Source organism: Euphorbia lathyris, chromosome 1 (assembly GCF_963576675.1).
Source record: "Euphorbia lathyris chromosome 1, ddEupLath1.1, whole genome shotgun sequence".
NCBI classification, from domain to species: domain Eukaryota; kingdom Viridiplantae; phylum Streptophyta; class Magnoliopsida; order Malpighiales; family Euphorbiaceae; genus Euphorbia; species Euphorbia lathyris.
The window spans coordinates 77,068,095-77,084,268 of NC_088910.1; the positions used below are offsets into that span (position 1 = coordinate 77,068,095).

Consider the following 16,174-nt stretch of genomic DNA (forward strand, 5'->3'; position numbering starts at 1 on the left):
ATTGTATGATAAAAGAAGAAATTATTTGGTTGTAATGTAGGATTTGAATAATTTTTTTACTAAGAGATGTGATGTTTTGGTGAAGGACTAAGTGTATAGAAAAGAGGTAAAGGTTTCTGGGAAGATTTTTTTTTTCATGGGAAAAATTATCTGTCTTGTTCCTGATACTGCAGTTGCGGAACCCGATATGCAATTTGAAAAATTTCCATTCCCTTCTGATGTATTTGCTAGCCGAATTTCTTTTCTGTAGACTCATTCTGTGAATTTATATTGATGATCAAATCTCCAGGTTATCTTTGAAAAAACTTAGATTTTTTTTTTCTGCAAACATCTAATTGCAAACGTTAAATAACAACGAGGATTTAGTCCTAGTGACCATCCTCAAAAATAAAATACTATAAAGATAAATAAATATATTGTTAACCAAGGTTCGGAATAAAACACGAAAAATATAAATTTTTGTTAAAAAATTTGGCGTTCCCCGGCAACGGCGCCAAAAACTTGTTGAGCGATTTCCGCAAGTGCACGGTATACGCTTGTAGTAATAAAAGATATCGAACCCACATGGAACGCTTTTTAACTAAAACTTTATTTAATTCGGTTTAATCACGTGTTTAGGTTTAATAAAAGAAATACGTTTTAATTGATGGAATTGGTTTTGGTAAATTAGGATTAGATAGAAGGATTATATTGAGTTTAGAGAACAATTCCGTTTTGGAATTTTGATTATAAAGCAGATACTTCCGTAATCGGAATAAAATAGAACTTATTTTCATAAAGCAAAGAAAGCAACTTTAACTTTGTGAGATTATGGACATGTAACAATATAGCGATATACTCAATTAAATGGCTTCGAACCATAGAAATCCCCCTGGTGTTGAGATGATTCCTACCTTAATCAAACTAGTGTTTTATTTCTGATAAGCCGCGATCAGCGATCATGTCATCCATAAAAACTAAATTTGTGTTCAACAAAGTTCTTATATGAATAAGATGGAATAGAACGTTTTAATAAAAACACCAATTTATCATTTTGAAAATCATTTTGTCAGAACAATATCAAAATAACAACAGTAAGAATGTATTGAATAAATAAGTATATCATTAATGAAATGTGAATTTTCACAAGTTAACAGAGAAGTAGAAACTTGGATAGCATTGCAACGAAAACTTTGAGATCCGGGTCGTCAATCTTTCTCTCAAACTCCGTAGGTTCGTCAAACCTCATGCGCTTCAGCCGTCAATTCTTCTCGCTGGATCTTTAGAATAGAGACTGGTCTCGTCCACTATCAGAATGAAAACTAAACTAATACTGTGTTTATAACTAATCTAAATACAATTCGTGTACAGCACGATTGTTTACAGAAATGAAATCTAACTTTCTGATTCTTTTCTGAATCAGAAACTCAACACAACAACTTTCTTCTCTAATTTCTCTAACTTTTCCAACCTAACCAACCTTGATTTCTGAAATGGATCACTTATTTATAGTTGTTAAAGGGTTGTAAATGACGGGTCGTGTCTGCTGGTGAAGGGTCGCTTTTATCCGAACGTACAGACGCGTTTTTCCGTTTTAAACATGTGTTTAGTGTGCAGGGAGGTTCGCTGTCGCGATTGAGATTCTGAAAATCTCAGTCGTGACAGGGGGTATAGGGACGAGTGAAAAACTTCGTTTTTCTCCCGAGCTGGCCTCCGCAAGTCGCGACTGAGATTCTCAAAATCTCAGTCGCGACAGAGAGATGTTTCCCTATCTCTCGACTGCTTTTCGTCCTCCTCGAGCGTTCTTCTGATTGATATGCATTCTTGGTACGTTTTTTAGGTTTTTCCTCCATTTTAGCTCCGTTTTAGCTCTGTTTTCGCTCCTATTTGGATTTAACCAAATAATTAAGTACCTTGCATCAAAGAAGTAAATAAAGACGTAAAAGTATTCCAAATGAATATAATTAGCATGATTTTAATGTAAATTTAACGTATTTATATATGATATTTTAGGTATGTTTTGGGCTTAACACACATATTGCGAGCTGAATCTGACTAAGTCAGAGCCTATAAGATTGACAACCTTATGGAAGATTAAGCTCAAATTTCTGAGCCTTAGAGCTAGTTTCGGCTTTACAATGGAATCACGCGCTAGGAACCATAGAAGGATAAGTAGGGTTAATCACCTTAGGCATAAGCGACTCGGTTTAGGTTAACATTTGAATGTTAAAATACGATTGGAATTGGTATTATCGTATCACCCCATATCATTCCAGGTTGATTTACCTTGCTAAAGATCACTTAGGAGTAGATTTAACTTAATTAGGAGTAGCTTTAATCTAATTAGGAGTAGTTTAACTTACAAACCATCAATCTCAAACCCCCCCATAGCCTAGATAACATTAGAAGCCTAGTAGTTTGGTACTTGCGGTATAAATCCTGTGGATTCGATACCTGGACTTGGCCAGATTATTACTTGATAACGACGGGATACACTTATCCCTTAGTGAGTCTCTTGGAGCGTTAGCTCCGAGGTGCATTAGCGTGCACGTGATTACTACATGATTGCCATATTATACGTAATAGAGATTACAACGTGGTTGTAATGTCACTATTCCAATGTTTTTTTCTATATAGATTGTTTAGAATTACTTAATGAATAAAAAGTAAAATTACTTACTTTATTAAAACAAAATAAAGTTTAGTGATGTAGGAATAAATGAGGTAAACATGCCCTGACCCATTTACTGATCCATTTATGGCCAACCCGTAACCTAATCAGTTCGGGTTAGGATTAGACATTTATGTTTAACCTAGCTATAAATATATAACTATGGAGGCTAAACCCAACACCCTAAGAACACAATAATCAAAGATACTGCACAAGGCAATCCCTCTGTTCCATTTCCCTTAGCTGTCCCCCCCCTTTGTTCTCGGGTTGTGTTTCTTAGTTCATGGAACAACGGAGATTGCTCCTTCAGTGTAGTAACATCCTAGATCGGTGAGACCGAGCCAATATTGATTACTTCCACTGTTGTTCAACGGATATGCGCTATAAGAAGTAAGTCATGTTGATTTATTTATTCATAGAGTCTGGTTCATTACCCGTCCCTTAAAGGTTAGAGAAATCCATTATGGCTATTTAGAGAATCTTCATTGGTATCAGAGCTCTTTTAGTTCTATGTCTCATCTGTTAAGAACCCTCTATGCATGATTTATGATTCTATTAATTTGTGTGATTGGATGAATGCATGCTTAGTTGAGTCATGTCTCAATTTTTTAAATGTATCTCGAGATGTTTTTAGTCTACCAAAATTGCCATGTGGATGCTGGAATTTTCTAGCGCATTTAAGCGATTTAACGCGCGCCAATTAGGGAATGTTTATATTATTATTACACCTATTTCCAGTCGTCAAAACCCGAAACCGACCATACCACCGAACTTAGAGACCCCCGAAAACCCCACACTGGCCAAACTTTCAATGCCATGCGTGGCCGGCCATCGCCCACATGAACGACGCGTGTGGCGTGTGCGTTGTCTCCCGACATCTGCTTGGCTTCGATTTTTTTATAGTTTGCTCGTTTTAGTTTTAGAGAATTTTCTGTAATTTTTAATTTATTTTTGGATGTAGAGAATAATTGATATTGAATTAATTAGGATTCTGTAATTGTTTTTAATATGTAAAAACTATTTATAAATTCTCATAGAATTACTTAAATTAAAATTAAATTACAACAATATATAACCTTTTTTAGATTCTAAAAATTAATTTTTCAGAGACCCGTTTCTGGTTAAAATTATTTTTAATAAAAGATTATTATACTTTTTTTAATTTTTAGATCAAAATGTACTTTTAATATATTTTGAATGTACGTGTAATTGAAAATAATTATTAGAAATATTTTTTTATTCTTTGATTATTAATTCATAATAGATAATTAAATAATATTTTTAATTGTTATATGTCAGATGTTGCGTATAACTGTATGACTGTAGTCTGTTTGCAAAATAAATAAATAATATTTTTATTTGTTAGATTTTTTACCGTTTATGACTTCGGAAATGACTAAATTACTCTTTACTATTTACCTTCAAACTTCAGAAGAGGAAATCCAATTTAGAAGAAGAAGCTATTTGTATGGAGAACAAGAAAAAGAACAGACCCAATGCTTACGAATTTGAACGATTAAGAAGAAAATCAAGAAGAAAAACACTCAAAGTTGATTTCATATGCATTAGAGTTTAAAGGAAAGGAAAATAAAGGAAAAGAAGCACGCAAATCCAAATTGATAGAATCTTAATGAGAGTCTAACGGCAGGGACTAAACAGTTCATGAGAAAAACGTTAGGGACTAAACAGTTCACCGAGAAAAACGTTATGGACTTTACCATGTGTTTTTGAAAATACAGGGACTAAACAGTGTGTCAAAATATAGAGACTAATAAATTAATTACTCTTTTTATTATATGACGTTTTGAGTTTTTTAATTTGTTCTTTTTTATATGTCGTTTTGTATTACCAATGCACTGTTAGAAATATTTTTTCAATTTTATACTTATTTTTTCAATTTTATACTTATTTATGGTAAGAGAAAGAAGTTTAGTATTCAAACAAATAATCATAATTAAGTCATAAAAACTAAGAGAGAGAATTTTTATATAGAAAGTAGAAATTTAGGAGAAATGTATTATGAGTAACAACAACAACAAAGTCTTAGTCCCGAAATGATTCGAGGTCGGCTAACATGAACCATCATATAAAACCGTGAAATCAAGTCGTGTCAGCGACACAAATTCGCTCCCTTCCACTCCGTCCTATCCACTACCATATTTTCCTCAATTCCCAATAAATTCATATTATGAGTAAATTAATCATTTTAAAAGTGTAATTAATATTATATTAGAATTGATAAAAAACCTTAAATGATATATAAAAAAACGAGGAATATATACGAAGAGTATTTTGGAAAAACACACTTTGAAAATATCTAATTGGCAAAAAGCATCGTTAGGCTCTTGATCTTTCATTTTTTAGTTCATTAAACCATTGATCTTTTTATTTGGATATATTACACTCCTGATCATTTATTTTTTGTCTTATTAAACCATTGGTGACCAAAAAATGTAAGATTGACGATAAAATTCGGTTAATATACTGTTATTCATTGCATTTGGATTTGAAATTTGCATTTTTTCACTGTTTGAAAGCAGTTTTGGATGTGTAAAGTAACTATAGGAAAACTATAAAAACCTTAATTCAAACTGTAAAAAATATTTTTTGAATAATTTCAAATACATATGAAGTTAATAACGTTATTTTAATAGAATTATATATTTACAATTTACTAATTTGATTATTAAAAACTTAATGAGATCAAAAATAAATAATCAGGAACTTAATGTATCAAAATAAATAATCAAAAACTTAATAAACCAAAACATAAAAGAGACTAATAATGCTTTGTTAAGAGGCAGTGTAATGGACTTAGATATATAAATAAAACTCGCAATCGAGCTGGTTTTATAATTTACCCTTTTAAAAATTATACTCTTTTTATTGGCCACGTGTGTAGTAAGACTCTGGTTGCCGTTTCTGGCTTTCTGTTTTTTCTAGCACAGAGCGAGAGCCAGAAGAACCTCATCTCTCCCCCAATCCGTACTTTTTCAGAGCGCAGAATAAAAAATGTCTACTGCAAGAATCCAACCGACAGCAACCGTAGCTGCAGCATCGGCGGCTTGTGCTTTCTCCTCCACATTCAAGAATCACCTTGGTTTCACTCTTCGTTTTCCTCAAACTAACCAAGTTTATAGACGCCATCGAATTAGAAGAAACTTCTCTCTTCTTGCAATGTCTGCTGTATCTAACCCTCTCGAAGTCTGCGTTAAAGCTTCCGTCACTGCCCCCAGTAAGCTTGGCGACTGTGAGTGTTCCTCTTCTTTCTATTTGTCTTCCGAGAGAATGCTCATCATTTTTCTCACTGTTACGATTTTTTACTTTTCTCTTCTAATTCATAGTGCATTAATTATTTTCCCTATGTAATTGACGACTTCATTTCTTTTGCACATTTCTTTTGGCTTCATTTCTGTTACGTTTTTTACTTTTCTCTTCTAATTCATAGTGCTTTAGTTAATTTTCGTTTGAGTTAACATTCTATAGTCGTTTATAATTTAAGAACCATATTCCTATTCCACAAGATAGCATGATTATTATGATCCATAAGAAATTGAGTAAAAAATTTACATAATTTAGGTGTTAAACATTAAACCACACAATGTTCAGTGCTATTTAGTATACGATTCATTTTATGATTAAAATCAAATAGTAATTTTCAATTTCTTTTCAGGCCCTTTTTGCCAAAGAGTACTGTTGACTATTGAGGAAAAGCATCTTCCTTATGATATGAAGTTGGTAGATTTGGCTAACAAGCCTGAATGGTGATTATTTGAACTGAAGCCATCTCCTTGAGTTCATTCCCTTCCCTTTTTCTAATTGTTATTGAATTTTGTTATAGACCCCGACTAGAAAGAAAACAAAATAAACGCCGTTGATAATGCTAACTAGCCAAATGTTCTTTTGTTTATTTTGTCTTTTTGGTTCATATTTAATATCTATTTATTTATTTATTAATTTATTTGATGTTCAGGTTCTTAAAAATAAGTCCAGAAGGTAAAGTTCCTGTGATAAAATTGGAGGATACGTGGGTTCCAGACTCGGATGTCATCACACAATCACTGGAAGAAAAGTTTCCAGATCCACCATTGGTAACACCATCTGAGAAGGCTTCAGTGTATGCACCATGTTAAGTGTGATAGAACCAATTTTCTATTATTATTATTATTATTATTTGAGAGTAATCCTTTTGTGCTTCCATTCTGAATTTGGTTATAATGATGTAATGGATGAGCCACAAATTCTCTAATATATAGTCATTTAATTTTCTATAGACGATTTTATTTGATACATACTTTTATATTTTCTTTTTGAAGTTTGACTAACAATGGTGGAAACTTCTTCATGAATTTCATCTTAGAGAATCGCATACCTACAGAAATGTTTTTTGTTTAGTAAATGGAAAGATGGAATTGTGGTTGTATATCTGGTTAGAAAAGTTAAATGGTTTTATTAGATGGCAAGGTTTGAAAATATGATGTTGTATTTACTCAGGTTTTTGGAAAACTTGATCTAAACATGAATTTGCATTAACTAGATTGTGATTAATTGCAGTTTTTGTGATTTTTGGTGGTTGGAAGTTCTTTCATTATCATGTTAGATGTAAGATGGAAAGCTTTTGATATTACATACAGAATGAAATAATAGTTTCTGACTATCTTTATTTTATTTGTATTTTTTTAAAGGATTCTTTTTTTGTTCAAGAACTGGACGTACTATAACTATATATATATATTTATCATCTTTATGCAACCAATATATATTTTTATTTCATCTTTATGCAACCAATAAGTGTTAAGCTTCTACAGGATTGTTGTGGCTCACATATTTTGTTGGTCATATAGAACTGAGGCTACTGATCCTAATTCTAAAACATGTTGCTTGATGTAGTGGATCAAAGATCTTCTCCACATTTATTGGTTTTCTTAAAAGCAAAGATGCCAGTGATGGGACAGAGCAGGCATTGCTCAATGAACTAAGTGCCTTCGATGATTATATCAGAGAAAATGTGAGTTCTCATTTTACTTAAGTTTTGTTTGGTTGGTCTCATTATTGATATATGGCATGGCGAACTAGTTTATTTACCTTTGGACTCTTCTGATTTTTGTCTAATTGTTTGACATGGACGTCCATTAATAAAATGCTATCATGCACTCATTCCCTCTATCAGAAAAATCGTCTTTTCTCTCAATTCATAATGAGCGTCAATGTACTTAAAGACTCCAGTAATTCACGGCCAAACATAAACTATTATATAGACCTGATATTTCTAGACAGAAAATAGGTTTTTTATCCATTTTTCATTTGGGTCCTGTATTTCCTACTACTGTTTGTGTATTCTATAGCTACTAATGCATTTATCCATACAAACAGAGAACCATACAAGATACTGAGTATACTCGAAATGTTTTAAGATTTCCGACTTCTCTGCCCATTCTGGTTTTGAACCGGAAAGTCTTGCCTTGGCAGCTCATTACGTTCTAAACCCAACTCGCGTACCACTTGAATCGGCGAACAATGGAACCCTTGTCACCTTCTTCAACCCCAGGATTTGATGAGTCGGCATCGAGATGCCAAACGACTCCATCAATAAGAGCTTTTGGGAGTCATCAGCCTGTTATCCTCGGCATACCATTGATCCGTTGAGCGAGAGTCCTTCCATGGGACTCCTGGATCACTATGGCCGGCTTTCGTCTCTGTTCGACCAGTGAGTCTCTCAGTCAGGTAGGCTTATACCATTACGCTCACGAGCAGAATCTTAGCTTGAGCCTACCTTCACACACCTCGGGTACTCTTTTCGCCCCAGATAAACTACCCACCTCGCAGCCAACTTCCTCCCATTTCAATAGATATAACAGAACCTTTCTCATTCCATTTCATATTCTATTTGAGAATTCTTTGGACGTGCTAGCTTCAAGTCCTCTTCAACTTCTTTGTCGAGCTCACTTTCGAGATATTCATTCTATCTTAGCCGAACACTCCAATCTGAGATAACCAGCGGGAACTGCATGAATTGTTCAGTTGAGAGGAAATGTGATGTGGTGCCAAACTCCCGTGTGCTTAGGATCTTCCATTCTTCCGAGTCAGTCATCTGAGGTCCAAGTCTCCCTGCAGTATCTCCCGAAGAACATACACGGAAGACTTCTATGTAGGCAGATGCTTCCCCGAGGTTGTGTAAGATCTTTCTATCATTGAAAAAGACTGAAATTAGAAGAAAACCTAAAAGAAAGAGTTTAAATAAGTTATCCCATAAGTGCAAACGAGACTCCACATCTAGATCAAGTTAACCTTTCAAATGATTCTTTAACTTCTATCAAAGAGCAATTCTCGGCATCAATGCACCAACCCATGCCAAGATCTGATCGGATGGCCCGTTTAACATGCTGGGATAAGGTAGGCCTTTAGGACTTACTGTTAGCTCCTTCTCTTCTTATTAAGGTATTAGTACTGGTGGAAATGGGAGAGAGTGCTCGTAGCCTTATCCAAGATACTAAGGTAAGATTGTGACTACTCTCTCTTCTTCTCTTGGGTATGAACTAAAGTATATCATATTGCTGTGCACCATTAGAAAAGATCATATGAGGGAAAAATTGCATGTTTTAGGAGTAAAGGAGGTTACAGTTTTGAACATCAATTAAGGCAATCTTTCTTAGCTGGCATGGTTGGCATAAAGTCACTATGAAATAATGATGGAATGAGATTCATCCTTTGACTATCAAATATGTATGGTACAAATGAATTCCCATGCTTCTGACTTCATTATTAGTATTGGATGCTTTTGAATCATCTCCCCAGCTTCTGATAGGTAACGGTAGAGGAAATAAGGGCAAGTTACGAAAAATAGGAACACATGGTTATGGGTCTTATAGGGGTGGGGGGGGGGGGGGGTATATTTTTAGGTGTGGGGTGAGATTGTAAGGGAGCTTTTGGAAATTAGTCTTTCGGATGTTGGCTTTAGGCTTGGGAAGGGGCATTGCCCTATAGGAGTAAAGGGATCTATCCTTTGTTCATTTTTCTTTCCTGTGTTTGTTCAGCTCTATCATCCATAGCCTTACTGGTTTTTGGAAGAGTTCAATTAATAGAAGCTCTTATTCTCTATATTGGTGGGTTATACCAACTGTTTGGTTTCTCATTCTCTATCAATTTCCCTCCCAATAGCTGTCTATTGCACCTCTTCCAAATCTTTTCCTTGTGAAACATTTTATTTTTCTTTTGAACTTGTAATTCTTGCATAAAAGACATCTTTGAAAATCATAGTATTGCCTTCACTTGTTGCCATTATTCTGAAGCTCCTATAGTTTCATTTGATTTGTGGCATATGCCATCCATGTTGCTGTCATGACTAGTTCTTGTCATCATTGAACTTCAATTGCATGATTTTCTACTGTTTTTACAGTAACATTCCATGCCCATTCATCATTGCCAAGTTTAACAATGTAGGATGGCGATGTAATCAATCATTTTAATTCTCATTCCTAATTTGTGGAGCACTTGATCATCCTACAATACCGGATGAGTGATAGGGATGGCATTGTCTGTGTAATGGAAACATTGCAAACCTATGTTGCACGGAAACAGATATGGATACGGAAACGATACTGGGAAACGTAATTTCTGAAAAACATAAGAAACGGAAACGTGGGGGAAACGTGTAAATATTAAAAATATAGGGGTATATTTATAAATATTAAAAATATAATAATACATTAAATAAAAACAAGATTGAAGAACAAGATGAAAAAAGTCCAAGCTCAATCAAGATTCAAGAGACAAGGATTATAGGAGAAAGAAATATGGATAAGTTCTTTAAATTGAAGTATACAAGGAAGTAATTATCTCTCAAATACAAAGTTTCAATTTTCCTAATCTTGGATTAAACAGGAACTGCAAAATAGAAAGTTTGAATTTCCAAATAGGTGGGGAAACCGTTTAAAAACTGAGAGACGTGTTTCATATTTTTGGTAATTACGGAAACGTTTCGTATCAGTTTCCGAGAGTTTCCATTTCCCACATCTGCCGGAAACCGCGGAAACGCTTGTCATGAATAGCTTCCGTGCATTATAGTTGCAAACACGTTTTTCCATATTGCCTATAATAAGCATATCAATGGAGACTCAAATTGTTTATAAGAGTGATACTGCGGTGAAATATTTTTGTGAACATTCTCTTCTCTTTTTGGGCTTTCTTCTTTTAACAACCTTTCGGGACATGTATATAGGCAGCAACGCAATTTCCCCCCTGTAAAAATGGAGTATCTGAGCTGCGGAGTTTTCCGTTAAAGGAACATTGCATGCATAATGAAGATGCACATTTTTTTGAATGATCCTGTGCAATTTGGTACTGATATTTTATTCTTTAATAGGAAAGGCAATAGGGCAGGGGAGAGGCAGCTTATGTTTCCCTGTTTGTTCCAAGTCTGAATACTTTTGTTAATGGTTTTTAAATTATTAAAAATTATAATGTTTGTATATTATCATGTGGTGCTATATATGTATGTTAACATTTTCATGGAGGAAAACATTAAGCAATAAGTTAAACACTTCCAAACATAAATATGTTGTATATGTTGCAAGTGAAGATTAAACTATAAGCATTCCAGGCTTAACAATATTTACCAATACGAAGTTCAAATACAACATATAATTTCATTTTTTAATTCAGGCAAATTTTGGGGGCACGACATGGTTGGGTGTTTTAAGTCTCCTTTGGTGGTGTGCCACCTGCCAATTATAGGGGTAGGGCTGTGTTCCTTATCATGGCCCTTAACATTAGCCTCACATTTAAAAAGCTTTTCCTCGAGTAAAGTTGAACATATGAAAAAGATCCATGTATGGGCTTGACTGATTTAGATCAAAAGCTTTTGAGAAATTTACCTTTCAGAAGATTAACATGTGTTGGTGGACCAATGATTTCTTGTTTTCTTTACTGGATTATACTATCGTGTGAGAGAAGTTATGCTGAGGATGGAAAGAATTATGGATGATCTTTTGTAAATTTTCTATTTAGAAAAGTTTGCTTGCTAAATTAGATCACTATGTACCACATTGTTGAGTCAAATGCATGTGTTTGTTTGAAATTTTTATTAGTTTGGAATAAGTTATAAATTTGGATCTTTATATTTCTTAGTTATTGGCTTTAAAAAAATGTAATAACTCCGTTTGTACTTTATAATTTGGTCATTAAGTTGATTCTACGCAGGAAATGCATCAGACCAATGCCTAGTTCTTCTACAAATTGCATATATCCAAAAAAAAAAAAAAAAAAAAAAATTTTGAGGCTTGTGTTCTAGTCCAATCTAGTAAACTTATAAGTTTATTGACTTGTTTCCTGAGTGGGGATTTTAGTCATTTAGGATAAAGATTAAAGTTTGAAGAATCTAATGTTTCTATTTTAGGTTAAATTGGATTTTTGATAGTTATATATGTATTACAAGTGTTCTAAAATTGTTAAGTGAAAGATGCATGTCTAGTTTGTTTGTTTCTGTTCTATCTAAGTTGTGCATGTAATTCTTTTTTTCTGTTCTTAAATCTCGGTGGAAATAAAATTTCTTTAGTTTATTCCATTTTATGTTATGAATTGTAGGTGGTGAGCCAGATTTATGAACCTTCCCCTAATCAGGCATATTTGATTTTTATACAAGAAATAAATTAATTGCAACGCCTTTTGGCCATAAAAGAGGCTTCAATATGTTTGAAATCTTTATTTTGAAGGGTCCTTTTATCAATGGAGAAAAAGTTTGTGCAGCCGATTTGTCTCTTGGACCAAAGTTGTACCACTTAGAGATTGCTTTGGGGCACTATAAGAAATGGTCGGTTCCAGATTCACTCCCATATGTGAAATCTTACATGAAGGTATGTGTGTCCTATCTGAACTGAAGTCGATGCTATTATTCTTGTGAGTATTTGTGGTTTATAGTATAAAGAATATGAACAAGCCTTTGGCATATTCTTATTCCACAATGACAATATCCTACCCGTGTTAAAAGGCAATGATGGTCACTCAACTTTGCAAACTTTGACTATGTTGACTAAACTTCAATTTGTGTCATAATTTTACTGTGGACGCTACCATAAACTTTTATTTATAGAGTGAACAAACTAGACAAAAATTGAAGTTTAGTGATGAAATAGGCAAAGGATGACTGTAATTTGGACATTTTTGGATGTGATTTGTTCAGGCAATTTGGTCGCTGGATTCATTCATCAAAACACGTGCGCTCCGTGAGGATGTAATAGCTGGATGGCTTCCAAAAGTTATGGGTTAAAATTGCTTTACTGCTTCTTTCAAAACCCATATTCAGACCAATTTGATACATCTTCTTCACCCAGATACTTGTATGCCTTTCATCACTTTTCTCTCTCTACATTGTAAAGTTTTTTACAATCCTCCATATTCATAATAATAATAACTTCCTCTCTTCTTTTTCAGGTCTAATCGATTAAACTTAAATTTTGTAATTAAAATGCCTGTCAGTTTGCGGTTTTTCTTTTCTTTTTTGTCACTTGAATCAAGGGGTGTGCATCGCTTCAAAACCGAACCGAAATTACTAAAATAACTGGCACCGACACTTAACCGAATAGTATGTAAAACCGAAATATTCGGTTTGGTTCAGTTTTAAACCGAACAAACCAAATTAGTTAAAAAAATAAAAAACAAATACAAGTTACTAGCTTTACTTACTAAAATATTGGCTTATTATCTCAATAATATTAAAAACAAAAACTAAACTTGTAACATTTAATATGTGTATATATATATATATATATATATATTTTTTTTTTCCCGGTGCGGTTTGATTTTACTTTTTTTTTTTCAAACTGAACCGAACATCAAAATGCACCTAAAACTAAAACCGATATTGAAACGAAATGTTAAAAAAATTGAATCGAAAAACCAAATTCAATTGATTCGGTAAGCGGTTTAAACTGAACTAATACGTGAATTAGTGAGTTGGATTGAGTTGAATCAACTAAAATTTACGATTTGAGGAATAATATTTTGGTAAAAAGGAATGAGCTATCTTAAAGTTAGTTTCTGTTTTTTATATTCTTCGTTACGGTCGTTAACTTTAATGTGAGAATCATACATGATTCTTATACTAATTACAACGGAAAAGACGATTAAAAAAATAGAATTTTCTGAATTAACTCAAATATATATACCACATCATCCATTTAATAAATTCTATTTTATTAAACTACTCAAATCCAATAATTAAACTCTACAACTACTCAATCGTAATGGATCCACCAAGCACAAATGATCCACCAAATTAATTAAATCATATTATATTATTTTAAATTTAATATATATATATATATATATATATATATATATATATATATATATAAGAGATCAAGTGTGACACATTGTTTATGGTACGACAAGCTTTATTGTGTGATAAAGACCAATTTTGTAATTAACCAAAAGGAGGTGGCAAATTTGTAAATAAAAGGAAAGAGAAAGTTGTTTTATTTTTTTTTAAAATGCATTTTCCCAACTTTTCCAACCTCGTTTTTCAAAAATTTTTATACCGTTGGACTCGTCTTAATTAAACGGTCATTTTAAGATCCATGAAGCTCAAGTAAAAAAAAAATTCCGGTGAACGGAATCCGAATGGGCGTTTTCCGGCAAGAAAAAAAGTGTCCAGAAAATTCTCAAAAAATTTCAAACAATGTAAAACATTATTCTAAGCAACTTTAATTCTTGGGTCGAAGCGATATTTCTTACGGTTTAGTCCCAATAAAACTTTTTCCTTAATTTTATCCATTTTACATGCTTCAACAATTTGTTGGGTAAAAACTGTAAGGAATCTCGCTTTGAGCCAAGAATTAAAGTTTTTTAAAATAATGTTTTACATGTTTTGGAATTTTTTGATAATTTTCTGGACACGTTTTTTGTCCTACTTACGTTGTTCCAAATCAATGTACCATTTGTTCCAACATAATACTTATATTGTTCCAACAGAAAATTGTTTTATTTCTTTTCTTTAAAATATATTTTTCTGACATTTCTAACCTTGTTTTTCGAAAATTTTTATACTATTAGACTCGTCTAAATTAGACAGTCATTTTAAGATCCCTGAAGCTCAAGTAAAAAAAATTCCGGTGAACGGAATCCGAGTGGGCATTTTCTCGAAAGAAAGAAAATTCTAAACAAATTCCAAAAAATGTAAAACATTATTCTAAGAAACTTTAATTCTTGGGTCGAAGCGGGATTTCTTACGGTTTAGTCCCAATAAAACTTGTTCCTTAATTTTATCCATTTTACATGCTTCAACAATTTATTGGGTCAAAACTGTAAGGAATTTCGTTTTGAGCCAAGAATTAAAGTTTCTTAAAATGATGTTTTACATGTTTTCAAATTTTTTGATAATTTTCTGGGTACTTTTTTTTGTCCTACTTACATTGTTCCAAATCAGTGTACCATTTGTTTCAAACATAATACTTGTATTGTTCCAACAGAAAAATGTTTTATTTCTTTTCTTTAAAATACATTTTCCCAACATTTCTAACCTTGTTTTTTGAAAAAATTTATACTATTAGACTCGTCTAAATTAGACGGTCATTTTAAGATCCCTGAAGCTCAAATAAAAAAAATTCCGGTGAACGGAATCCGGGTGGGCGTTTTTTGGCGACAAACAAAGTGCCCAGAAAATTCTCAAACAATTCCAGAAAATGTAAAACATTATTCTAAGAAACTTTAATTCTTGGGTCGAAGCGGGATTTCTTACGGTATAGTCCCAACAAATTGTTGAAGCATGTAAAATGGATAAAATTAAGGAAAAAGTTTTATTGGGACTAAAACGTAAGCAATTCTATTTCGACCCAAGAATTAAAGTTTCTTAGAATAATGGTTTACATTTTCTGGAATTTTTTGAGAATTTTCTAGGCATTTTTTTTCTCGCCGGAAAACGCCTACCCGGATTCCGTTCACCGGAAATTTTTTTACTTGAGCTTCAGGGATCTTAAAATGACCGTCTAATTTAGACGAGTCTAATAGTATAAAAATTTTCGAAAAACGATATTAGAGATGTCGGGAAAATGTATTTTAAAGAAAAAAATAAAACAATTTTCTCTATCATTTCTTTCATTTTATTTACTAATTTGCCACCTTCACCTTTTTAATTATCATCAAAACTATATAGTTTTGTTATGTCACACAATAAGCTCCTTGTCACAACTTAAGTCATTGTCACGCTGGATCTCACCCCTATATATATATATATATATATAATAAAAAACTTAATAAACATTGAGTGGTTGATAAGTGGTTTATTATATACTCCATTAGAGACGCTCTAATAGAAACCGTGATTGTTGGTTGCCTACACCATTCGGAGCAGTACACATTGGTAATTTTGGCACCGGAACTTAAAGGACAATCTATTAGTCACTCATAAGTAAGTTCAGTTCCGTAGTAATTATCATTATTTATATATAATTATTTATTATTATTATTATTATTTATATATATAGTATTATTTATATATATATAATTTATAATTAATATTATATATATATA

At 32.7% G+C, this 16,174-nt stretch overlaps 1 protein-coding gene across 4 annotated transcripts; it reads left to right on the forward strand.

The window, feature by feature from the left end:
• The first annotated feature begins 5,533 nt into the window (after positions 1–5,533).
• On the forward strand, positions 5,534–13,325 carry LOC136202642 (glutathione S-transferase DHAR3, chloroplastic). 4 transcript variants are annotated; one of them, XR_010674516.1, is made up of 7 exons: positions 5,543–5,900; positions 6,324–6,414; positions 6,624–6,767; positions 7,541–7,658; positions 12,361–12,501; positions 12,828–12,984; positions 13,079–13,325. XR_010674516.1 is itself a non-coding variant. In XM_065993405.1 (6 exons), the coding sequence occupies exons 1-6, from the start codon at positions 5,663–5,665 to the stop codon at positions 12,912–12,914; spliced, it is 804 nt and encodes a 267-aa protein (XP_065849477.1). In that variant the 5' UTR covers positions 5,541–5,662; the 3' UTR covers positions 12,915–13,077. The 4 variants fall into 4 exon arrangements, 3 of the variants coding, with proteins under 3 accessions (XP_065849486.1, XP_065849477.1, XP_065849466.1); XM_065993405.1 differs by lacking the exon at positions 13,079–13,325 and having other exon boundaries at positions 5,541–5,885; positions 12,828–13,077; XM_065993394.1 differs by lacking the exon at positions 13,079–13,325 and having other exon boundaries at positions 12,828–13,077.
• Positions 13,326–16,174: the final 2,849 nt, after the last annotated feature.